Source organism: Thunnus thynnus, chromosome 19 (assembly GCF_963924715.1).
Source record: "Thunnus thynnus chromosome 19, fThuThy2.1, whole genome shotgun sequence".
Lineage (NCBI taxonomy): Eukaryota > Metazoa > Chordata > Actinopteri > Scombriformes > Scombridae > Thunnus > Thunnus thynnus.
Genome location: NC_089535.1, coordinates 24,064,015 through 24,091,628, shown reverse-complemented (window position 1 = coordinate 24,091,628; position 27,614 = coordinate 24,064,015). Strand labels below are relative to the sequence as shown.

General features: G+C 38.4%; 1 protein-coding gene across 3 annotated transcripts in view; it reads left to right on the top strand.

The window, feature by feature from the left end:
• The window catches only part of whrna (whirlin a), a 139,800-nt gene that overhangs the window by 70,965 nt on the left and 41,221 nt on the right, over positions 1–27,614 (top strand). For all 3 annotated transcript variants that reach the window (XR_010924608.1, XM_067573883.1, XM_067573884.1), the window contains exon 4: positions 21,792–22,000. Coding sequence is in view for 2 of the 3 variants with exons in the window: in XM_067573883.1 (XP_067429984.1) it covers positions 21,792–22,000 (209 nt within the window). In the remaining variant the exon portion in view is untranslated. The remainder of the gene's footprint in view (positions 1–21,791; positions 22,001–27,614) is intronic.

Genomic DNA, 27,614 nt, shown 5'->3' with positions numbered 1-27,614 from the left:
CAATGTTTTAGTTACTGACAAAGTAAATGTCCTTGGTGTCCTCGGTGTGACCTGAAGATCATCAACATCTCCACGGATTGTCTGAATTTTTTGCACAGTAGTCAGAATACTAAAATGAAACTGAAATCTCATGGCTTCTTCTTAAAGAAAACTCCATACAAAATTAAAAACTCACACTCAAACAATATAACTTGGAGCACCTCAGGGTTTGATTGTAGGTCCTATATTTTTTCCAAAGTATTTCTATTTCAAAGTATCTCTGCTACACTACACTGCTACAAAAATCCTCATATTAAGTGTTTGATGTTGCAGCTGGTTTGAAAAACTAATTTAAAATATGGATTAGTACTATTTACAAATGTAATACAAACATTGGAGTCTCCCAACTAATGAAAAGATTTTAGACCAAAGAATAATTTTTGATCATATTTGATACTGACCAGCCTTTGATGCACTATTCTTTTACACAGTCAAAAAAACATTTCCAAACACAGCAAGCATGTTAAGCCACTGAAATGGTCAGGGGGAAATTCAGTTAGAGTCACTTTACTTCCAGTTCATAGGAAAAGATAAAAGGGTATAAAAACGAATCTAAAATAGCAACTTCTGGGTTGTCCTGGTGGCTCTGCCATAATGGTTTTAAATTGACCTGGATCCTTTTGTTGCTTTGTTACATTCCCTCTTGCCCATCTTTTCTGTCTCTTTTCACTGTGAGTGGTCCGATAAAGCAGACATTTTATAAATATAGTCTTTAAAAGAACATTTTTCCAAAAATGGCCTTGAGAGTCTGATGGTTCCCCAGATCATTTCTGGTGTATCTAGGATTGAGTGTCTGCATATCCTCTATTGCATGTGAAAATTTACTAGAGCTGCATTTCTGAGCTCCCATCAAAAGTAGTTATCCAATCTAAAAATCACAGGGATATATGAAAATGAACATGATGTTGAACAACTAGAAAACTTTCCCACCATTTATCTATCAAAATTAAGCCATTTTTATCCTTCATGTAGACTTTGTGCACCTCTTATTTGTTTTTTTACAACTGGCCTTCTTACCAACAGACTGAAAAAAAAATCTGTAATGCCTCAGGAATGAGTGCAACACTTTGGTGTTTATTTGGACAATTTTTATATTTAGTATATGTTTAAAACCAAATCATGGTTCAGCCGGTGGTTACTTGATAATATCAGAAATGAAAGACTGAAGATTTTGGTTTTGAAATGATCTCATGAACTCATATTAGTGCATCCTCAGATCCCTAAACAGGGACAGTGTCACAAACATGCAAAACTTAAATGGTTTAGCATGTTTAGCAAATTAACTACATGTATGTATTATATGAATCACATGACTGAGAATCTGTGACAACCTGAAAAAGATGAGCCCAACTCATTAACATAAGCATGAATAGATAACTGTATTGTTTTTGTTTTTCATATTGGCCAAGAGGCCACCATTTGATCTCATCACATTTAACTCAGTAGTTCCTCGTTTTCTGTGTAAATACCTGACTCATTGATTGTAGGAGGTTGAAGGTGATGTACAGACTGTGAGGTGCAACTGACTTAAAGGTTTTGAATCATATCAGGATCATCTATCACAGCAAAACCAGGGAAAAAAGATACACTTCATTTTCAGCATGTACTGTTATTGTTATTATTATTATTAACATGTGTGACTTTTTGCAGAGATCCAACTCTACCCCACAATGTTTTACTGTCCTTTGTGACAACACTTGCATACAACCACAGTACAGATTGATCAGTGTTAGTTTACAACATGGTAGCTGGTACTTGCAGGTGTTAAGTATTAGTGTGAAATACAGAGATATCTTGAGCAGTGACCACCACAGATTCAGTATCTCTTTGCTGTGTTATTGTCTTTTGAGACATATTAAATAACTCCTGATAAGAACAACGTAGACTAATATAATGTGGCCAAAGTAGAAGAGGAAAGATTTATTGTCCCTTGAGGGGAACTTCTTGGACTGAGTCTGCTGCTCTTGAAGAGAACATCAAAACAGGATTCAGCAGACATGGACAGAAATAATAAAATCCAAACAGCAGCATCAGTGTAAAACATACAGACAGTGCAGACATTCAGTGATTCAGTGTTACCTGCAGCGGTTTTTCTCCTTCATACCACAAATGATGTTTAATTTCAGTTTAATGAAAGGTTGAAATGAGGGCAGCTATTACAACAAACAAACTTTACACAATTAATAACATAAATCATTAACAGGATTGCACCCATGGTCTTTTTAATAGTTACGTTTCCATGAATCATTAACTATTTGCTGCATATTTGTCTCAACTCAAACTTTGGAACTGTGATCACCTTTAAATAGTTAAAAAATATGGACTATATGCCACATTCATCACTTGTTTTATCGGCGATATGTCAATAATTGAGCTTTACTTTGTAGTGTACAATCATGATATTCTTGGTAAAAGTGTCCGATTGGTCAACATTCACTTGACAGAACTTAAAAATAGGTGTTTCATTGTGAAGTGATAGAAAAATAATGGAACCAAGCAGACACCATTTCAGTCTATATTTTTATTTTTGATCAGGCATCTAGATTTAATACACATACTGTACACTGGATTATACATATGCATAGAAGAGACTATATACACACTGTATACTTAACATTAACGTTACAGTCTAAAACGCACATAATAACAGCCACTTTATACAAGCCGTCATAACTACATATATATACTGTACATGGCAGTATCTGGCAGGTTGGTTGAGAATAAGGAATGCTATATTAATCCGTGGTAAAGAGAATAACAAACCCTGCTGAGCATCAAGCCCCATGTGTTTGTGCACCAGCCCTCTCCAAGGACAGGCATTATCAACTAGCTGACTTTAGCTAAAAATAATTTATAACAGCACTACAGCCATTTGCTCGCAATGTCCTTGTGTTTGTATCTGTCCTTGTAAAATAAACATTTCATGAATTAATATTCATAAAAACAAGCTGATCTCCACACTGCCTATAGAAAATATCAAGGCCCTGTGCTTCAGTAGTACACACAGACTGCAGGTACACATACAGTAGAAACTCTACTTCTATGTGTCTGCTGTGAAATGTGAAATGGAGATGGGCTCTACATTAGACTATTTCTGGCTGCACAGCTGGAGAGCACTTCAGAAGCAAAGCAAGCCATTTATTTCCACTTATTATAGATATATGACACTGCGCCCACACCAATAGAAAAACCCTGCTGTGCTGGCAGAAAAGAGAAGACAGTTCCTTATTTCCTGCTTTAATAAACATGATATTCAAATACAAATGCACCAACAGCAGATCACACGGACAACGGAAAAGTGTGATTGCTACCCAGAGGCCCATTGATCAAAGTCTGGCCTGTTGACAGGCACCTGGACTTCCTCATTTTCCCAAATCACCAGGGACCATTGAGGAGTAAATAACAGTTGCTGCTCTTCACATAAAAACCATGCCAGTAGTTGCCCACTCTCTGCTTTTTAATTTTTTTTTTTCTTTTCTTCTCTCTCTTGATGTTAAAGTCTTTTCATTTTAAATGTTGTTTTGTTCTTCTTGCCTTTGTGTAATTTTGTGTAATTATATTTCAAGTTTTTAAACCCACAGTGTGGAACATATTCACATATAAATGAATGTCTGTTACATTCAAGCCCTCGCCAAACGAGTTCACAAAATGCTGATTGAGCCCATCAATGCCAGGCAAATCTGTCTGTATTTCAGAGTATACAGGATTTTCATTCTGGTGTTGGATTTGACACTTGCGCTGGCTGGATGGATGCATACTGCGCACACTCTATGGGCAGAGTATGCGCACCAGAGACTTCCGCTGGCCGAGTGGCTATCTTCCGATTAGCTCTCTGCTAACTTGAATGGGGATAAAATGATTTAATCGTGTGGCTCCTCTAGACTTTCCAAATGTTATTGGCAAATACTGATAGTGAAATTAGTCATTTTGCGGGGGTTGGGTGATGCTCAAAACAATTTATCCACCATTTTACAGCCGCAACAGTAGCAATGGAGTAGGCTATGGCGGAGCCTATGACGTAAGCACGTGTCAACAGTGTTTTTGTGATTACTCTTACTGCCAAAAGGGGGGAAGAAAAGAAGCAAAAACTGAAAAGTTATTGACACAATTTAAAGTCCCCCTCCACTTCACACAAAGTCTGTTTTGCTTATCGTTACTTCACTTGGATGTTTGAGCTTCTCTGTGCAGAGTGATGTATGTGCAGAATTTGACACTAGAAAGCTGTTTTCACATTCATCTGCTGAAGGGGGAAAGTTTCTCTGTGCTCACCTAAAATTTTTTCAAGTTTTAGACATACCAACATGATTTGTGACATCACAAGTAGTTTGAAAGCCACTTGTGGTCCAGAATGCAACTTACACAAGTGTGATGTGGAAGCTTGAAGCCTCCAGCGCTCAAACACTGAGAATGGACTTTACAGTGAAGAAGAAGACAACTAGTGTCCAGCAATTAAACTTTTGAGATAAAAATTTGCATTTTCATATATTCTGGATTTTTGAATGAGGGAGAAGGAATAATTAGTAATTTTAAGAATTTCTGATGAGGTAAAGGAGTAAACCTATCAGAAGTTATTATCCACTCAGTAAAGTACATCTTTTATATGTCTTAAAACATGTATGGAGCGGATCTTTAAATAAGGAGAAGTAAGGGGGAAAAAAAATCCCCAAAAAGAATGGCTGCCTCCCCATTAGAAAATAAACTATACATTTCACTTAGACAACATCACACTGTTCACACTTGCTGGTGATGAAGGGTTAACATGCTTACTGCAAAAAAAATATTGTTAGACTCTCATAACACAGAGTTTCACACTTACAGTACACCACACAGACAGTGTTAAAAGATATAAACAGGATGCTGACTCGCATGAAATGTTGGTTAGCCCATTGTCAGTGTTGGGGTTTAGAATTGAAGAAGTCAGCATCCTGTCTTCTGTCTTCTTTCCCTACAGCTAAACAATTGCTCTTACAACAATATCTCTTAAAAATAAGTTTATATACTGCTCATCTGCACTTGCAGATACAATATATTTTGGAGAAACTGAATTACGTTTGACTGCCTGGATGACGCTCACTGGCAAAGTTTTGTTTCAGTACAGGAATGTTGACTGTCTTATAATCAGGGAGAATCAGAGGGAGGAGGGTTGGGCACCTGTAATGGCACTGTTAGTTGCCAGAAGCAGAAAAAAATGGCTAACACAGACAGTGAACATTTTGTAGACACATTGAATAAAAAAGCTGAATCTTTATGTTGATAAAAACACGTCATCTGGGTGGCATTGTGTTTCTTACAAAACATATTAGCTGCTGCAAATGAGTTGTATCAAAACTTTTTTTTTTTTTTTTAAACTTCTGATGTTTTTTTGTTCTCTACAGTACACACTCACACATTTCTGCTCAGGCCAAGGGAGCAAACAGCAATACAGCCCATGTGTTTTGTGATGTGATGTGGCTCCTGTAGAGCTCTCTCAACATTATAAGTCGCCCCACTGAGCCAAATACTGTTGATTGTATGGTATCTGTTGGCACAGACTACTAAGTCACAGCAACTGCTCAGACATACAAATGGCAGACAGGACAAATAGAAAATAGTCTGGATTTTGAGAAGGTGCCGTTTATAAATGCAAACTGCTCGTTTGCTGTGAAAGTGACTGTTAAAGTGCTGTGATGGTCATGTTTGCCAACTGAACAGATATATATGCACATCTCACACTGAGACACACACACAGATGGAACAAATGCTTGCTCCTTTTCATTTCTCTTGTTTTTTTTGGTATTTTTGCAGTATACAGTGGGAACATGCATGTTTTTATGTTCATCTCAGAGGCAACATTTATTTAAAATATACACATTCTTAGCGTGAGTATATCCCCTTTGAGCCACATTCACTGCATGTTTTTAAATTCATGTTGATGAATATTTTATCTTCAAACAAGTGGATACTTTTGATCACCACACAATGCTGATGTGAGAAGGACAGAAAATCTAATACGGAGAAAAGAAGGCTGTGCACACCTAGTAGCAAGTATTTAATGATAAAGGAAAGCTATCAAGGCAAATGTTTGACTAAAGGAAACCCAGATCTTACTCCTCCTGAGATACACATATGGAAAATGCCTTTCATGATAGGCCTTTTTCACAGCAGACATTTTGATTTCTCACAGTGGAAAAAGCACAGGACTGGTGTTACTAATAACATTAACAATGGCCCTGTTCTATTCAAGTGTCTCAGTGAGTCATGACAGTGACATGCAAGAAATTGAAACTGGAAATGAAACTCAGACAGCTAAATGGAATTCAGTCATCATTCATCTTATTTTATAAGATGAGGTGCTTTTCCTACTGTGTCAAACTTTTTTTGTGAAAAAGGTCTTTTGTTGTTCCCAAATTCCACAGAATTGCTATACATACATAATAAACAAATAAACCCATACACACACACACATAAAATACAAAAAACTGAGGATAAAACAGGATAGGTGAAAACCAGTGAAATCTTGGTGAGTGTATAATATAGAGAATATTTTGTTATTTTGTTTGACAGTGTTTGACAATTTTTCTTCATCCTTTGTTATAAATCGATAAACCTTCAATACTCAAAAGTATTCAAAATTCATGATGGTGGTTTATCTGATTTGATAGTAACATCTCCCATCTGTAACATCAAACGAAACGCCCAACAGCTGTCATCGGATTTCGATTCTGACTCTTTTATTGTTGTCAGTTTTGGTTAATTTTGCTTTCAACAGACAGACATCCATTAAACTGTAACTATCCAGTTAATTTTTAAGAAAAGTTGTGATGTAGCTTTCGTTTATGAGAGCTGTACAGCAGTAGGTTGTCAGAGCTAGCTTGTCTGACCTGGTTAGCTTGACTTTTAGTCAAATCATTTAGTCACAGTAGCTCTCGGTGGCATAAAGTAGTTCGAGGTATCAAACTAGCTCTTTCAATCCCTCACCCTCTACCACACTGATTGGCAGCATATTGGTCTCAGTCATTCAGCACACCAACTGGGTGATGGCCTTAGACCACTGCTCATCACACTTCCCCCCCCCGGTAGCAGCGATGTGATCTTTGGCTGCAACGGCAAGCCATCCTCGGACTGCAGCCGGGTGCTTGTTCTTAATGTGGTACAGCATAGTGCTAGTACCATACCATATTGGCCCAGATTCTTCAGAAATTCCTGCAGATTAAGCTGGACTAACGAAACACTTTTAGGGCTGACTGACTAACACACATGTTATAAACAGACTTTGAGACACTCGCTAGCCCAGCAACATTAAGGCTATCAGCCAACATGCGTAACTGGTCAAAAATATTCTCAGTGGTTAACCAATTAATGGTTAACTGTTGACATCCCTAATTGTTACATTCTGATTGGTCCATGGAAATACCTGACATCACCTTTTTCTTACAGAGCCCCACCCACTCCACACCAGTCAGAAGAATCTCCTGTAGCATTATGTGGAACTCCATCACTTATAGCAAGGAGCTGATTCAGAAAGAAGATTTTCGGGGCCTAAATTAACCTCAACAGATGTTTCCAGAAAATACATATTTCTCACTGAATGTGATCAAACTGATTTGTTACAATTGATCACCACACTGTGTTGTGACTTATTCATACAATGAGAAACCTTGAAAGCTCTCAAATAATAGTTTATCAGACCAAGCAGCGAGTGTGACTAAACTGAGCTTTCAGCAGCACTTAGCTCACTGTTCAACTGAACGCGCGAGAAACCATAGAATAGAGAAGAATAGTGAACAGATGTTGTGAATTTATTGAAACAAGCAGGTAATTTGGCAGGTCACAGGTAAAAGACAGTGTGGTACAGTGAATAAGACCCTCAGGCCTGACAGAAAGCAGCTTATAGATCTCAAATTTCCTAGTCAAGGAGGACAAAATACTAACATTTCACTTATGTGTTTCAGCACAGGGCCTTCTTCAGAGCGTTTGAAGTATACAGGTTCAATTCGGTCATATCTACAAGGGCAGAGTTAATACACAGCGGGGAGTTGGACCCAATTATTTAGGAACTAATCACTTTTCTTATCCCATGGTTCTAGATACAAGGACCAATCATAAGTCTATAGTTAAATGTGATTTAAACCCCATTATATACAATATAAAACTTAACAAAACACTGTTTCTGGCCATCATTGATTCACTATTAAGAACATGCACTAGATGGCAATAAAGGGACATACATTTTACAAAAAGTCTTAACTTAAAAAGCATATTAAGCTGAAGTCATCATTAAGTCCATTTGGTGTCGTAGTGTTGAGTGTGTCTGTCTGGGCCAGTTTCTTCAGAACATCATCTCCTCTAGTAGGCATCATGACTTTCTCAGTCCCAAAGAATTTTAATGAAGAGGGTGAGCCGTGATTTGCTTCAGCATAATGTTTTGCAATTGCATAATCCATGTTGGCTGTACATATTGCAGTTTTGTGCTCCGATATTCGTGGTTTAGGGGGTCGTTAGGGTTGTCCAACGTAAGCTAGACCACAGGGATATATTAACATGTAAATCATATGAGTCGACTCACAGTTTATAAATTCCCGAATAAGAATTTTCCTTCAGGTATAGGGGTGATTGAACACTTTCGTATTTGTTTTATTGTTGTTGCCGACACAGTTACCACATCTATAAATGGCAGTTGTGGTCAGCCATATGGTATTGTTATGAGTCATATTTTTGTACATGACAATGTTTTTAACTGTGGGTGTTCTCCTGATTGTTCTGATTGTTCTGCTTGAAGCACATGCCATTGTCTCTTGAGTATCCCTTTTATTTGTGAAGCACTGACACACACACAATGATTATATTCAGTAGAGAAACAAGCCTGGCTTGGATTTTTTGTTTTTTGCGTATTAGATAGATCAGAGCGGGAGGTGGTATTGGCACGTTGCATGGCTTTCTGAATAGAGTTCGAGACATAGCCTCTTTCCTTGAACCTGGTAGCCATGATGATTTTTTCGCAGTGATATTCATCAAGATCTGAGCAGTTGTGTTTGAGCCTCAAAAACTGACCCACTGGGAAATTATCCTTTAGATGTTTGGGATAATTGCTAACAGCATGCAATATTCAATTGTGTTCCATGTCTTTTCGGTAGATAGAAGTGTGAATGGCTCCAGTTTCATCTTTGTATATGATTAGATCGAAATAATTGATTTTGTCAGTGCTTTGTTCACAGGTTAATTTCAGGAAACTTGAGCTGTTGTTAAGATATGACACAAAGTCCATCAATTCCCCTGCATCCTCTCCCAAAATAACAGGATGTCTTCAGTGTACTGTTTATATAGTTTATCTTTGAGTGATATGGATTGTTATTGGGATCATATATAACAGTTTCTTCCCTTTTTCCCACAATCAATCCAATCCACAGAGAGAACTGTTGCTGTCCCCGTTGCAGTCCCAGCTTGCTGGAGGTACCAGTTGGATTCATATTGTATATAGTTGCGACTCAGAACAAGGTGCAGTAGTTCTAATAGGAATGCATTTGGAAGACTTTGTGTTGTTTCTCTCTCGGGTAGGTAATAGGCAGCAGAGTTTAAAGCATTTTCATGGGGAATGCAATTTGGGCCGGTAAATCTTTCTCAAAGTCTTTCAAAAAGAAGTCAACATATTTTGATAATGGTTCAGTGACAGAGCCTCTTCCTGAGACTATTGGACTGAGAGGGGGCTATTTGGTATGTGTGGATTTTGTGAAGGCTATAAATAATGGGGGTGACTGGGTGCTGGTTATTCAGGGAGGGTTGTTTGTTTTTTTGTGATCCAGTTTGATTCAAATGCAACTTTCAGTAGATTGTCAATTTCAGATTTAAATTAATTCATAGGATTTCTCTCTAGCTTCCTGTAGGTGGGACTGAAAACTGAAACTTCTGAACTGAAAGTTCAAGCATTTTCTGATGATCGTATTAAGACTGGCCCAGAGAGAAATGTTTTGGATATACACACTCAACACTATGACACTAAATGAACTTCATGATGACTTCAGCTTAAAATGCTATTCAAGTTAGGACTATTTGTAATCTGTATGTCCCTTTACTGCCATCAAATGTTTGTTCTCTCACTCCTTACCTGGGAGTGAGAGATGCTTTGCTGAAACACAGTGAAAAACACAACGTTAGAGATCTTTTATGTAAATATGAGAAGTGTAAGCAGGGAAATAGACATCACCTGCAATAGTTGCGCACAAGCACGTGCTCACAACGCGTGAGCACCAGGATGTTGACTACAACTCATTTTACGGCCACAGGTGTCACTCATGAGAAGGAATTTCTGATTCCTACATACAGAACCACTATCTCTGCCCTTGTACATATGACCGAATTGAACATGTATACTTCAAACGCGCTGAAGAAGGCTCTGTGCCGAAACACTTTTCCATTGTGATGTGAGCCAAATAAACAAGTGAAGTGTTGGTATTTTGTCCTCCTTGACTGGGAAATTTGAGATGTGCTAGGCCTATATTTATATTTTTGGAACATGCTCACTGGATCTCGACTAAGAATCCCATTGTTGAAGCGCAACCTCCTTCTCCAATTCAGCTTACAGATCTCTCATGTGTAATTTATTCTGTGTATAATAGACTCTAAAAACAGTAGATCTAAAATAAGCATGATTTTTTATCCCTAAGTAGTGTCCTTGTGTGCTGTGTCCTTGTTTTTCTGCTTGTATTGGTCTTGTTTTTCCCACAGAATAAGGAAATCATCTTTGGGGAAAATGTTCTGTGGGCTGTTTTTATTCTTTGTTATCCTGGGAGGGCTACAGTTTACAGTTTCAGTTACCAGTGATAAGAAAACAACTTTCTTTGCCACAGTTTTAAGTGATCCAAGAAATGAATCCCTTGAAATGTTTAACAGGATTACAAGTCAAAATAGGTGATCAGCATCCTCGCCTGTGATCTAATTAGGTGAGGTCTAAACTCCTAAAACTCTCATTATGAATTTGGTTGAGGGTACTAGTCATGCTTCAAAATAAAAAAAAAATAGCTAAAATGCAGACTTCATTCACAGTCACGAATTTCTTTGAACAAATTAAGAGTTGAACCTTTAGTTGTTAGAATTGAAGGCCAAAACCTCCTCACTGCTGTTTCCAGACCTGCCTACTAGCTGTAATCTATTGTGGTGAGAAAATATATTTCTTTAAGGCATTGTGTTCATTTCAGGGAAGTTTTGAGAGACCAAGGTGACAGGTCTCCATGAACAATGCATGAAAACATTCAGAACTGCAGCTGGATATCTGCAAGGCTCAGAAAAGAATATTGGAATTTATATTATTCAATTTCAAAGCCTTATATAGTCTTGAGTACAGTTTGCATAGTAGAGGAGAGGTGTTTGTATGTGCTGACCTTTGTGTGAGACGTTCAAAGTCATGCATCCTATCTTCAAATACGTCAATATGGACAGTTGCCTTCATTGTCTAATTTTCTATTGATAATGTTAGTTTTACTTTAAATTCTGACGTAATGCAAAAGGTCATGAAAGATCTAAGTTTATTTAAACTGAACTAAAAGTTGAGCTTTCTGTGCTGAAATGATTAATGGTTAATCGATTATCTGATCCACAGAAACAATTTTGATCAATGTAATTTTGAAAGGGGGGGTGGGGGCCCTCCACCATAGCATTTTCAGATCCTAAGAGGATTTTATTTTTGAAACAGTGATGTCATCCTCTCAGTAGGATCAGATCAGAAAATACGTGTCGTTCTGAGGACATGAACCAACCAATTACACAGTGGAATCAGGGTGAACTCAGTGTGATTACTGTGTTCACACCTTCCCAAACAAATCGCACCAAGGGAAAAAACCAGACTAAAAAGTGCAGGTGTGAAAACACCCTTAGAGGAGGTGGTCTTGATCTGGTCCTAAACAAACTCTGGAGCAGTTTATTTGAGGTCGGTACGTGATCCAACTTTGATCTGACCCAACTACTAGGTGTACTCCGCAAGTTTGAGCGAAACAGCTCCCATAACCAAGTGCGATTTGCATACTGGGATCCTCCTTCAGGACCGTCTTCGTTTAAGTTCTTGCTCCCTCCTCAGACACATCTGAGCACGTGGCTTGTGGTGCTGCGTTTTGGCTCGCTTTGATTTTTCTGTGTGAAAAGGAGCCGAACCAAGGAAAACACACCAAGTTCACCAACTTATCCGCTCATTCTGACCAGAGTAAACAAACAGCCCTAACACATCACGGTGTGATGGAGTTATTATTTGATGCACTGTGGTTGTGCGGGTCATTAGCATGCTCGGGCAGGATCAGTCAGTCAGGCTTATACACTCAGATTTCACTCAGCGTGTCTCGCTACACAGCGCTTCACTGCTGTCAGAGTTGCATCATTAAGATGTTCTTTCTGCTCTGCAGATCTAGTTTTTTTTTGAAAGAGGAGCAGTGGTGAAAAGTGTTCCAAAGACATTTAACAATATGTAAACATGTAGTGTGGGTATCTTATTTCACTGTGTGTATAAATGTAGAGGTTGCACAGACTACAATAAACAACAGTAATCCCTGTGGTTTATGGAACAGAACTCCATCGTTTTCCACCTTAAAAGCCTCCTAAATATTTCATAATAAGGTTAGGGTTATTTATAAATATGGACCAACGAACATTATGGGGTAAACTGATTGAAATGGTTCCTTAAAAGACCAAAGTGAAGCCCTAAGTGGTGCTTATGCTCTGCAGTCTGCTTTTACATTAATGGGTAAGATGTCCCTATTTTGCATCTCTAAAAAATCAGATTTACTGTTTACCTTTAAGGTGGGCTGAGTTTATATTAAGGGGTGTATTTGTGTATAGGGGTGGGCAATATGACCAAAATCTAAATTTAGATTTTTTCCTTTCTTTTTCAAAGTCACGACTAACATGTTTTACATTTTGTACAGAGCAGATGTGCTTAACAGTTAAGCAGGTGCAAAACAGATGTGAATCAACTATTTACATCCTGTTGAAAGTTTTCATGCTGGAGAAATTAAATCAAAGTTTGCATTCTGCACTTTTGGCAGCTTGTTTCACTTTTTGGTCAAACAATAATCAAAATATATCTAAAACTGTAAAAGGATTTATGTTTAGTATGTAAGTACATACTGTGTAATTCTTGAAGTATCATAGTTTGATTGTGTGACACAAGATTAACAGAGATAACTGTTTATACTTTTAAATAACCTTTAAAAGGTTTACAGCTGACACACGTGACAGCCTTTATTAATTTATGTCTACTTATGAGCGATTAGTAATTCATAAAAGTTATAAGAAAAAGACGTTATTGAAATCCGTGACTCCAGAGGGCTACTCTTCGTGACAATTATCTGCTTTTTGGAGTGTGTTGGTTGTGTAGTCAGTTTGAAAAATGTGGTGACCTTTTTAATAAAGCTTCATAGTGGGAACATTATGGCTGTGAATCAGTGCACCAGAAAACAAATCAATATCGGGTTTCTCTCATTACTGCACTCTGCTGTATGAGAATAGACTGAACCTCTGTGACCTGTGAACTCTCTCTGCTTTATTTGGCTGTGATGTGGCGCTAAATGCAGCATGATCACGAAACATGAACTTTAGAGGAAGCTTTACTGAAGTGGCTGACGGCTGATGAGAATGCCTGATGATAGATGGCTGCACTGGAGCTGGGGAGCTGAGCGGAGCTAGGACAAAGGGAGAGAAATATAATTAGAGGAAAGAAAAAAGATTAGTGGAAGGAGAGAGTGTAAGGTGAGGGAGAGGGATAGAGAGTGTGCTTAGGAGGAGAAAGTTATGTGTAGTAACCAAAATCAAGAAATCACGTGTTAAAAGCAGCACAGATACTAATGAGAAATACAAAGAAAGGTAAGGGAGCCAAAGGGTCTAATTAGAGTTTAATCATTTCCAGTGAAGGTCTCAAAGTGAAGATAAATGTGTTGTCTGGACTTTGGTGTAATCTGTGTGTCCGTCCCTTTTCATTTTAGAGGAAATTACAGTACATCTGAAAACTATTACAAGTTCTGCCCGCAGACAAAGGTATACAGTAAGGAGTTGGACGGATGCATACAAGTCGATATCTAATCTCTCCGCTGTTCTGCCAAGGGACGGAGGCAAAGTGAAGGAAATGTCAGGCCAGTTGAAGTATGAGAGGCAGCCGGCCTACGCAGTGTTTCCCACTTTCTAGAAAACAATACATCTTGAATGTAAAGTAAACGATGCAGTGCTCCTCTCTAGCTAAAACAAAACATATCAGACACAAATTATTATTCAAAGCAAAGTACTTTGCCAACATGTTTTGGGGGAGATCTTTTAAGAAGAGTTGAAGAAAGCCTTATGATAACTTTGATCAGAAGGGGATTTTTTTGCAGTATAGTCTAAAAGAAAGAAACCTTACAGACTGGTCTAACAGATTATTGTAAACAGTCATATACTGTACATGTAAATGAAAGTGAGGAAGCAAAATCTGATAAACATGCAGTCACTCTAGATAAATCTGAAATATTTGGAGTTTGGTCCGTCTCAACCAGATCCAGACAGAATTAGGAAATATCTTGATAAAGCATGATACATCTGAACAACAAGACACACACACACACACACACACAGATCTGAGAGACTTAGAGATGGAAAAGGAAGCTTTTAAGTGAAAGAAACACCAAAAGACCAGATAAAACTGCTTCACTGTTCTTAATGTAGCTTTAGGGATTAGTGGTCTGGAGCTGCCACTTTATCCCTCTATCTCCCCTCTATGTGTCTGCCACCGTTCGGCACTGAGCTGTCTGACCCAGACTTTTCATCAGAGAGCTCTGATAATGTCAGAGGAATCTTTGACAATAGTCCTGATCAAACAGCTTGAGCAGGACAATTCAAAGGGAGCATAATAGTCTGTCTGCTTGCCTCTTCCGTCTTCATTCACTGCTCTGCTCCAGGCTTTCAAACAGACATTAGGATATGTTTGTACTATCCACTGCACATTTGGGATTTATGAAATACTGACACAGATGTGTAAACTAATGATTATAGGATCTCGGGATACTAATTGAAACATAAAAGTACTTGAAGTCATTGCACAGGGAATAAACCATATTCAATTTAATTTGTATTGCCAGTAAGTCTATCTGAGTGGTGGAGTTTGCTAAAACACATTCATTTACACATTTACCTGTTGGAGTCGCTCTCTGTACTCCACTATTTACAAATGCAGTAGTTATCAGCTTCATTGAGTACAGTGTTAAGTGGTCAAGAATGCCACTTTGTTTTGTGTCATGGCATTTTGTCAAATTAGTCTACTATTTATTTTTAATTTCAGGATATATTGGACTACATTATAGCATTTACCTGGACCACCAAAGTTTAATATTAGCTTGTATACAGTCAGTTACCAGTGAGAGTTAACTTGTAATATAGCATGAATCATAATTGTACGCTTTCTATGTATGTTCACCTTCAGATTCATATCATTTGTCCGCTGATTTACAACAGCAGTTAAATTGTTCACCATAGTATGTTTAAGGTGTAATAAATATTTTCTTTGGCCGTTGTATAAAGTCGTATTAAGATCAAATATTCGGCAAGCCGTTTTTAAGGAAAATAGGCATTATGTCCATAATGTTCCTGTGATCAGAGTCATTTTGTAAAAGCAAAAAGAAAAGAGAGCTGAGGAAGGAGCCAGAACAGGTTTTTTTGGGGAGCAATTAGTGTGAACAGAAGAAGACAGGGGATATGATTCATCACTTACCACTTGCCAAGTGATGCACTTGCATTTGCATTTAAATCTGTCTACAAATAGAGAGAACCCTCTTCTTTAAAGGATTATTTGTTAGGCAGTTAGCACAGTGGAAAGAGGTAATTAGTAAGTTGTTCTGCAGTCTTGTGCCAGTGACTTATATTACAGAGTTTACTAGTTTATTAGTGTTATTATTGCAGATTATGTTGAAAAACCCATAGACTAGTCTGCCAGCTGACGAATATGTTGCAGTCTAGTGATGTTGGCATTATTGCGGTGGGATAATGCAGTGAAATGCAGGTTCACAGAGTAGAATGCTGAATTGCTAAGGGTCAGTAATCACCTCCTCTGATGAATAAAAGTTGCATATGTGAATGTGTAGATGTTTTTTCAAAGTTCAAGTTTGCCATTTTGTTGCAGCAGATGATAACTAAATTTAGTTTTCTTTACATTTCTTTGTGTATAACTGCTATTTCTATATTTTTCTAAATGCCAGCACATTCCATGAAAAGGCCATTAGTGTGAGAGTGGCTCATTTATGTGTTTTGAATACTTTAAGCAGTGACTACTGAATGTGTAATCCTTTAAAACTGGTCACAAATATATAGTTTTCTTTTTTAAAAGCTAAAAATCAGCTGGGCACTGTAGTTTGTCACAAATGTTACTCAAACATATGTTTGGGGCTATTTTCAGCCTCAGATTGACACACATTTAGTGCTCTTGTTGAGCATTTCTAGCAGCAGGATGTCATATGTGGGATTGACTCAAAATAACCTACGCAGGCCGTGTTCATGGTGATGAAGGAACAAGTCACCCAGTGCAACAGTGTGGCTCATGTTTTTGTTTTTGGACACAGATGGGAGTGTATGGCAGGGAGGAATTCATCTTTTTCATGTGAATTCCTGAGAATAAGAAAAATACAGAATATTGTCCTTTAAGGAGCATTTTGATGCCTATATTTCAAAATGTATCAGGTGCTACTGGACATGATTGTTGGCAAAAGCTGTACAAAAGCTGTTAAAATCCTTTACATATGACAAGTGATGTACCACTGCAGCGCTGACAGTGACAGACAGTTTACTTCCACATACTACCCTGGATTAGTCTGTAGAGCCACTGTGATACCACAGAAACTTTTCTCTACACACTTCTCACTTCTCCTGCCTGGTGAATCCTCAGTCACATGCAGGTGTGTGTTCATTTTCAAGGGAAAATCATTCTGGACATACAGAGTTTATAATTGGGAGACTTTCAGTAAAACTATGTGTGGTATTTCACTGCAGTCAATCGAACCACACTCTGCAGTCTGAGTTATTTTCCTCTCTGTATGAAGAATGTGTTATTATTAAACAGCAGCATTGATTAGAGATTTAATCATAAACATCACAGCCGCTGGCTGTTTTTTAATTGCCCAGAATGCAGCGCTGCGACGGCACCTCCAGTGTGACGCAGAGATTGATCTCAAAAAATGAAGTGCTTGTGACTCAGGACAGGGCCCATCTACTCTCAAATAGAAGTATAATGAGGGAGAAGAAGGGGGCATACAGGAGCAGAATAATGAGAGAGAGAGAGAGAAGGAGTGAGAGAGTGGGAGGAAAGGAAAGATGTCATTTGCGAGTTGATGATGCAGTCGAGTGAACCGACTTTAACCACATAAAGCTGCTTATGTGTGTGTGTGTGTGTAGATCTAATGTGTATATATACTACATAGTGTGTTTGTTTTGGAATAAAGGTTTGATAATGATTAACTTATCACTTGTCACTTCTTACACTATATGGCCAAAAGTATATGGACAGCCACTGCAAAACATGCAGTCCCATGACTGAAAAATGTCATATTGTTCTGAATGTAACAGTCAAATCTGCAGATCAGAGGATTATGCTTGTTTAAAGTACATCATAAAAAAGGCAAAATGGATTTTCATGTTTGTCCCTCAAATTATTAAAAAGGACACCACAGATAACTTACTGTAGGAGTGGAGGAGTTTGTGTTCCAAAATATCGATTGATCCGTCGTGAACCATTAGAATAATAGAGAAATTTATGGGAGGATGAACACTGCGTATTGGCATTCTCTAATTCGTCCCTGTGTAATTAACAGTGTGGTTTTGAATGAGCCTCAGAGGGTCATAAAACTTAATCAGCGTGTAATTAATCAAAGTTCCATTTATTTGTCAAGTACAACAGGTGCAAATAATCTGACTTGATTAACTGCTGCAGACACACAGCACTTCTTTTACAAACTACAGGACTGAAACAGTACGGGCCAAAAAACACACTAGACTTCACATAGAAAAGATGTACAAGGTTAAACAATTAAAGCAGTATGTGTCCATTCATACTGTATGTTTTTGTTCACACTTTTAACAACCTGAGAGGAAATGCAACAACAGATTTTTCTGTTTCCTGCTGCTTCTACTTTTTGTAGAAGTCGTTCCTCCACTCTACCAGAGAGTCAGAAATAAATAAAAATTCAAAAGTGTGGGTGTTTTGGGGGTGTATCACTGAGTTCCTGAGTTCCGGAGTGACTTAGAACTCGAAAATTTCTGACCTTAAAAAGGTCTACTTGAAAAAGGATGATGGAAAGGCTGTCAAAGTTGGAGCTTCAACAGGGAAGCTCGGACGAATTTCACGCACCCTGACTTCACCGAAAAACAGAGTCCATTAATCCATCGATGTGTCCAATTAAGCTCTGCTGACGTTGGTAATGTCCGACTGGAATGACACGCACCACATGGCTCTCATCTCAAGTTTTAATTCCAGACTGTGGACTTTGTTTTATGTCACCCTGCTCTTTGTCACCATAGCAACTAACAGGATTTTTTCACAGCAGATAATTTGAGTCGTTACTTTAGGAAAACACAGGTGTTCCTAATAACATTATCAATGCTTCAATTTCAGGCTCCTGGGCTGTGTCGAAAACTCTACAGTGAGCAGTAAATTGAGATTTTTGACATGTATAAATCCTCCATCCTCCAATCCATTTAGCGTCACCACTGTAATGTCAGAAAGCAGAAAGTATCACACATGTTATGGACGCTACTTTTTAGCTCCATTGTGGGAATTTTTGAGGGCACTATGTGGTGCATTAATTTCACACTCAAAATTTGGATGCTCAAATAAAAAGACCACATTTTTAGTGCACTATAAAGTAAGTAAGGAGTGATTTCAGACACAGCCCTGGTATTTTGCATGCTGGCTCACTGTCACACTGTCAGACCATACTTGCACACTTGAATATATTGGAGGCATCATTAATGTTATTAGTAACACCTGTGATTTTCCTAATATGACAAAATGTTAAAATATTTGCTGTGAAAAAAGGCCTACCAATTTCTACAAGTTATCGCAATCTCATAATCAAAGCAAACAAGATGCACCTGAGCTCAGTTTGGAGTGACATGACAAAAGGTCTGAATACTTGTAAATAACATGTTGCTTTGCCATTATTGCCGTTATCTTGTGTAGAATTACTTGCCAGAAAATGTAAATTAAAGCCATTTTAAGGTAAAATTATAACATAATGGAGTGGGTAAAATGTGAAGGGAGCAGTCATTTCAGACTTTTCCTTTAAAATTAGACCATTAATATAAACAAAAAACACTTCTTTTTATGAAATAATCACAATAGTAGATGCAATAGTATAATATTTTTCATAACCAAGTCAGAATGCCATTTCTCCTCAAGTGACGGAGATACAAACAAAAAGGAGTAAAATGGTGTTGTGTGTACATTTCACAGCCATGCTCTCACACTGTGTCAAATCCAAGTGAAACTGAGATGAATCTCACAATACACTGAGCTCCAGGCTTGACAAACACTGTACTAAGTCCATAAGAAGCAGATTATTGATGCAAACAGCTGGAACAAATAGCTTGTAATCTGTCTTAAAATCTGTCTCTCATCCCAGAGGCTTCAGCTCAGCCTGACAGCACGAATAAGGACTGTTTGCTGTGGCGGCAGTACGCTAGTTAGCATTGATTGATTGATTGATTGCATCTATAAGTGCAATTTTGATAATGTGTCCCTGCGTTTGCAATCAAACGGCCCTACCACAAAGTATTACAAATTGTGCCACTGCAGAAGCTGCATGTGGAGAGTATCCTCAGCTGCCTCAGATGTGCGCTAGAGGTACTGCTGTGGATTAGTGTGCCAGATCTGGTGTTGGGTTACCTCAGGTTGTTGGAAAACACCCAAGAAAATGAAACTTATGAGATTCTGATTGTCTTTAATCACTAGTTTGTATTGGCTGCTGCTTTGGGAGAACATTGAAATCGTTGCAAGGTTTGGTTGGCTGACCAGAGTAAGTTGGGAATAAAACAAAGAAACAGAAAGTGACATTTGGAGACTTTTTTCTAAAATGCTAAACACTATATCAAGTCTAAATGCCAGCCAAAGTAATTTACAAGTCCAACGACTCTGTGCTGTTTTATGAAGGAGGAGTGTCGAACCTGTCCTTGAATTTATTACACAGTTATGGTGACAGATAAAGTTCTTGAGTCAGTGTGAGGCACTAAGATGACCAAATCACCTCATCTTAATTTCTTGACCCAAATATTTCTTTACATTTGGGGGACAAAGGACTTTTACAATTGTCAGCACTGTGACTTTCGCCCTGCTGGTCACTTGTAATATCAACACATCTTGGTATTTTCTGCTCTAGCTCCCATTGTGACTTGCTCTAAATGAGAGTTTTTGCTACAATAGACATCTGATATCTAAATTGCGTACAAGGAGACAACATAGAATGAGATGAGCTTCAGGCTCATGGAGGTACTGATTTGTTGTGAAGTGCTCTGTATAGTGTGATTATATATAATAGGTTATTCAAGCCCAATGGGTACACCATTGAAAGATTGAATTGAGTTGTCTGAGTCTGTGCTTAGCTGTCATTAATGCATTAAGGGAAATAGGCAGTGCTTAGGATTGGTCAATTGCTTCGTACAAAATGTGCCTAAGGTAGGGGGATTGGTTGTTGCTGGAGCCCCCTACATGACAATGTTTCATAGTATTATTATCATCAGTCATTTTAAATTCAAATATTCATTAAATGGCAAATTTCATAGTCAGTGCTTCAAGTAACGGATATTCTGAATAATTCAATATTATTTTACATTGCAGGTATTGCTCTTCTTTTGCTCCTTCAGTACAGGCATAATGAATGAATTCATGATGGTGATTTGACAGACCAAGTGCTACAGATCTAATGGGAACTGTGTTGTTATGTTAAAGAAACATAAGTAAAGTATAAAGAAACACATGAACAGTCACACACTGACTTTTTTTGCATGTTTAGGAAGGACTACAACAGCCATGCTTCAAATTAAAGACTTAATTGCGCTTCTGTTGCAGGGTACAAACCTGATCATAGTGATTGAACAGCTCTGTTTTGAGGCTCATTTTATACCTAAAAAACACTGTAAGAATGATAACAAGGAGACCACAGAGTATGAACAGAATACATCCCAGTCATGATTGATATCTGTCAGATTAAGGTCAAGCAAGGCAGACGTGCAGATCAAGCATGTAGGAGAGATGCAGTTTAAGGTTGAGATGGTGCTTCAGCTTCATTCAGTGCAGATGAGGTCCGCTAGAACACCACAGGGAGCTGACCTCGAGGTTAAAGCTACAATATATCAGCTCATTACAGGAGACAGGAGGTACAGTCCAAGGTGGTGTTTAGTATGGACATCATTATACTCCTTCTGCCACTGCTTCCAGGCTCAGCCTTTTGATAGAATGTGAAATTACATGTGAATTCAATTACATATTAAACACTTGTGGTCTTGAACTTTTCAGTCAGCAGAGAATATTTGAGTCTTTGTGTAATTATTTCTGTTCGCTGCACAACCTGAAAGGGACGCAACTTTTAACAAGAAACCTACAACCTAATCATCTCACTCTGATCTATTTAACATTTCACACACTTCCACCACCTCCATCTGTTATGTTACCTCTGTCTGACCTTTGACCTGTGAACCTGTGCATGTGACAGTCTCTGCCTAGTCCACTCTCGCCGCCTTGCTCAGTCCCCCCCGCCACACCTCTCTGTTCCCTCCCGTCCCCACAGGTCGGTGACCAGATCTTGGAGGTGAACGGCCGCAGCTTCTTGGGCATCCCGCATGACGAAGCCGTCAGGGTTCTGAAGTCGACACGGCACCTGATGATGACGGTGAAAGACGTGGGACGCCTGCCGCACGCCAGGACGGTGGTTGGGGAGACCAAGTGGATCGCCAGCTCGCAGATCGCAGAGAGCTCCGCCAACAGCAGTGTGGCAGGGTGAGTTTTGATTGGGCCCCAAATAGTCTGTTACAAACTTATCTGTGAGAACAAAAAAATGTACTGTTACTCTACTTGCTAACATTCAAAATTAGTCTGACTTTGGGGAAATAACGCTTATTTGCTTTCTTGCCAAAAAGAGATGGTGAAGACAAGACTCCCCCTGTCCAGTCTTTGTGCCAAGCTAAGCTAACCATCTCCTGGGTGTAGCTTCATATTAAGTGTACAGAGTGGTATCGACCCAATCCAACTCTCAGCAAGAAAGCTAATTAGTGTATGTCAAAATATTACATGGAGTCCTGTAATGTGCTGTTCAGTCCAGGCTCAGAATAAAAGCTGAAGGAGAGAAGGCAGCCCAAATAAAGAACTGGTTGTAAGTAAGGTTCCTGATTGAATAAAAGGGTGAGAAAACTTAATTAGATCTTCTGAAGTAAGATTAATGTATCAGATGTTTGGGATATTGACAAGGCATGCAAGCTCTGATAAAATGACCTGAACTGTATATAAACAGGCTTTAAACTTGTAAATGTAAGTTAATTTTCTTTACGTCACGTACACATCAGATGAGATATTTATTAAGCCCGCCTTGTTGCAGGTGACACAGAAATTTAAATGCTATGAGATTACCAACAAGGGAAGAACTACCATTAGTCACCTTATTAGTACAACAGGAGGAGTTTCACATTTCATCTTTTCTTTGTCTTTGAGGTAATACGAGGATTTGATCACTAATATTTAACCTCTAATATTAGAAATAAATAATCTTGTCTCCTTTACTCTGCCACACATTAACAGATACCTTTAGTCAACCCAGTTTTTTAAAAATGAGAGTATGCTAATTTCAGCGTTGAAAACTGGCACAAGAAAGAAGCTTGGGACTTGTGCAGCGCAGCAAGAAACAGACATCACAGAGATAATGAAGAGAACACCCAGAAAAACATCCCCTCCTTCTTACAGTCAAGTCACAGTCTTTAACCATCTAATGTGATCAGAGGCCCTTCTCTAAGATGGCAGGACTCTCACTCGCACCCTTTTTGCAGAAAACAAAAAGCAATACGCAGCTCTGTTGGGAAAAACAGAGAGCTCCTTTCAAAATGTCACACCTGAGCAACTCATCTGCAGCTCATGACCTGGTGGGGCCTGTGCTACGAAGCAAGTTCAACATACCCAGGATAACTTTTCGTTAGTTGGCTTCACTGAGCCTAACATTGGCCGTCCAGATAACCAGTACTACGAAGCTGGCTATCAACTAGCTCAGTCAACTCTCAGTTTTCCTATCCAGCTATGAGCGTGTTCATGTGAAAGAATGAAGTACTGAATATGATATGAGATGAAACGGCGATACCAAATACCCGCAAAAGTCATAATCAACCAGGTGAAATGTAAACGAGCCTGTAATCATACAACAGAATAAGAAGATGTAGAAACACTAGAAATAATTTTCCAATATTAAAAGTAGGCTAAGGCTTAAAATACATGTAGGTATTATTATATATAACTTAAGTATACAGTGAGTATTTTTTGCTATTTAGTTGGATGATGAAGAAACCATTCTGAATATGTCACATAAAAATACTTAAAAGTAATGCCAGACTGTTTCTGCTACTGAAGCAAAGAGTGGAGAAGTAATTAATGACTGATGAGGTCTGTCTGACCCAAATGTTGCATTTATAATCATGGGAGCCAATTAACAGTGTGTGGATTATTTTTCTAATAAAAGACAATCTTTCATTTTTATTTCCAGTTATCATCACATAGTTGTCTCATGTTATTCTGAGCTGCAGTGATGGAATCAGAGTGTAAAATCATCCACACTGTCAGCTGGCACTCTGGGGATAAAATCAACTTTGCACAATTAAAATGCAGCTAAAATCATCATTATGTGTTTAGTGTTGTAAACGATCTCTCTGTTTGTTAGAAGCTCTGTTTTAAAATCAGAGTGGAAATAAAAAGCCTGGAACAATAAAATGTCTCTACTGACCTATAAAAATATATATTGCTCTTTTTTACTTGTCACTTTATTGTAAACTCAGGGCTTTTGTCCATGTCGGGATCCTGTAGGAACAATGACTCTTTATTTCCAGTAATCTGATTGGTCAGTGGTCGAGGTGTTGACATGTTGTGATCCGATCCTTTGATGTTAACTTGCTCTGGAGAAGGTTAGCTGTTCATGCTACGTTACCATGGTGATGTACCCGGTAAGAAGTGAACCATCGTCGTAACCCTGAAAACCCAGAGTTTAACCTGAAGTTACCTCACTAACCCCACATCCTGCTTCGTAGCACAAGTCCCTGGAATAAATGTGATCCCCAACAACCAAATTAAAGTCTGATATAAATGCCAGACTAAGTCAATAACACACAACCAGCCAAAGCGACAACTCAGAGCTTGTAATTCCTTGCTGATTCTTCAAACAAACACAGCCATAAAGGTATTTAATATTTACATCCACAATGAATTTCTGGTCGAATCTCCTCTCAGATGTATATCATGGTTATTTTATTGTTTCTCGCAGAGGCAACACAGCTGAACATTATAAGAGACAGATGGCTGTTCTCTGTGTGTATTCATTTGTTTCACTGTGGTGTCTCAGTGCTAGAACATAAAGACATACAGGAGTTAAAATGCCCTTCTTTATTTAAATACATTTACATAAATCCCGTACATACATTTACATAATTTCCACAGTCTTGAATTTTAATTTCACATTTTTAATAATCTAAAAAGGAAAGATTTGGAAGGTGCACCAGGAGGCAGGTAAAAAAAGTTAAGACTTGAAATGCTGGGTGCTTGAAATAATGTTTTCTTGTTTCTCTTTGCCTGTGTCTTTAGCATGTTGGATGCATAAATTTACATAAATTCCAATAATGAATTTACATAAATTCCTATTTTTTTACTCCCAGTATAAATGTGAAACAAATGGAATATGCACCATTTCAAACCGGTTAAAGAGTTTAAGGGTTGAAATGTGTGCTGTGCTGCCATAAAACAATGGTTATCAATCAATTTGTATACATACAGTTGCATAGTTGCTTGTGTTCTTACCATGGTGCATGTTTTATATTATATTACAGCACTCATTTGTTGACACATTCATAAGTTAAAGCGTGTCTCGTCGTCTTCTTACTGAGGGACGTTGCAATAGTATTTCATTTAGTCTTGTTCATCTTGTCCTTTAAAGACTATCAATTATCTGTGAGTACAGAGAGAACAGCCAGGGAGGAGACATTTAAAAAAGCAGTAAGAAGAGAGAATAAACGGCTGAGTTGGTCTATCAAGTCAAAAGGGCTAATTCAATTTGAATCGCAAAACAGATCTCCACTCTAAGTTTAATGTGCCATTGCAGGTGAGACTGCAGTGTTTTTCGGACTCTGGTTTAATTTTTTTCCTGCCATTTGTAGCCCGGAAGGCAGCGCTTTGAGTTGTCATGTTTACTCCTGGATTTAAAGGCTATTACTTGGTGAGCACTTGAGGATGTAAAGACATCCGCTCGACTCATTTCGTTCTGGCATGAATATGGGTGTGAAAAAAAATGACAGATGTTTCAAAGCACTCCCTTTTATGGATTCAGAGAGAGTGTTGCTGTGTGTGTTTGTAACATGCATTTTGATATATGTGCTTTCAATTTATTGAAAAGCCAGACTGAGAGACATGCACACCTCACGTTTTCCTGTAAAAATGCTTTTCTGTGCAGAGCGGTTTGTGCCATGTCACTAAGAAACATGAAAGCCGTGATGAATCTGTGGTACTGTGCATTTTATTAGCCTGCGATAAATGAGAAATATATTCAAAAAGATCAAAAGCTGTCAGTCAAGATGTTTCAAATCCTCTTTTCCATTCATCACTCGTGTGTGTGTGTGTGTGTGTGTGTGTTTGTGTGTGTGTGAAAGCTGCCTCTGTGGTAGCAAAAATGCTGATTAATGATTAGTGATGTTACTGCAGAACATAGAGTGACTAAAATCTGTGTGTAAGAGAGCGATGAATGTGATTTAGTGAGAAAATTGGTGAAATAAAATGTTCACTACAGTATAAATGAGCCTATCCTCCAAAGAGAAACGACACAATAGGTCAGTCGCCCAAAAACGACATATACAGTAGTTACGTTTGAGTGACAGATGTCATCTGGCGGGTGAAGTAATTATGAACCAGAGTGGTGGCACATTTCAGATGACGTCTGGTTCCTCATATGGAGGTGGTGGGTTGGGTGGATGGATGGTATAACCCAACAGTAGACTTTGCCACAGGTCACACTTGTGTCACACCGTCCCCCAACCTTAACCCTTTGGTTATTATTGTAGCCATGATGATGAAGGTGGCCTAACACCAAATGTTTCTCAAGCCTTAACAAAGTGATCATTTGAACCCAAACCATGATCTTTCCCCAAACCTAAACAAGTGTTTTTTGTGCTTAAACCTAACTAGACCTTAACCACAGCGTTGTCACACCATAAAATATCATGATTTTTTAGCAGTAATTTGTAATGGTTTTGAAAAGCACAGACAAATGATGTTGTCCTGCAGATTTCTGCCGATAAGAGCCGTGTCGTTCTGGAGTGCATGATCAAACGACCTATATGGTCATTTAATTTGGAGGACTTGTTGGTATTAATGCACTCTTAAAGTTTGCTCTTTGACTGCATTAAAAGCTCATCATGAGGGACTCCTGTGTATGCACTTAATGTATATACACATCAGTTTGCCTATTTTTATAGCTTTGAACATTGTGTGTGTGTGTATGAGTGTTTTGAAGTGCAGTCTAAAGGTACCTTCAATATGACAAAATTACCTGTCACCCAGCACTAAGAAAATATGTCACGGGTCAGATGTAAGGACGCAATTATATGCACATCACGTAGGTGCAGGGCTTTTAAAAAACTCCACCAATTGGAAGAGAGTAAGGCCTGCATGCTTACTCTAAAGCCACAATTTTAACCATGTTTCAATCCAAGTTGGATCAAGTCAAAAAGTTTTAAAGAATGAATCCCACAGGCTCTATGGCGGCAAGTGTAGGTAATCATCCAACCTGCCCAACATCTCAAATCAATCAACAATTATTCAAAAATTCAAAAAAGGGACATCTCAAAAAAGGTAATACATCAGCATATCAACAATACATCAAAATATCAATAATAATTTTAAGCTAGAGGAAAGGGGGACCTTAAAAAACATCCTTGAGAATACATATCCAACCCTAAATAATCACATCAGGTAATTCTCCATACATATATTGTATTATTATACTGATATACAGAAATATGTGTGTCTCATGGTCCAGACTGTGAAGAGATAACAAGAGGTTACACCTTAATTAATCTGAATATTGATTTACAAAAAGTGGACCGTGGTGTCATTACACATTCACTAACAGGGGACCACCAAGTCTCACCTTGCAAGGCAGCTGGATTCGCAAGATCAAGATATCACAAGATCACACAAGAATCCATCTTGTCAGGCTTCAAGTGTCCCAACAATCAGTGTCCGAACAATCAGTGTCGCCAATCCAGCTGCCTCGCAAGATAAGACAGTGATGGACAGATGATTCATCCAATCACCTGCCAAGTATTTTTTGAAAGTGCCTGCCCTTTTCCAAAAGGTTTCCAAGGACGACTTCTCA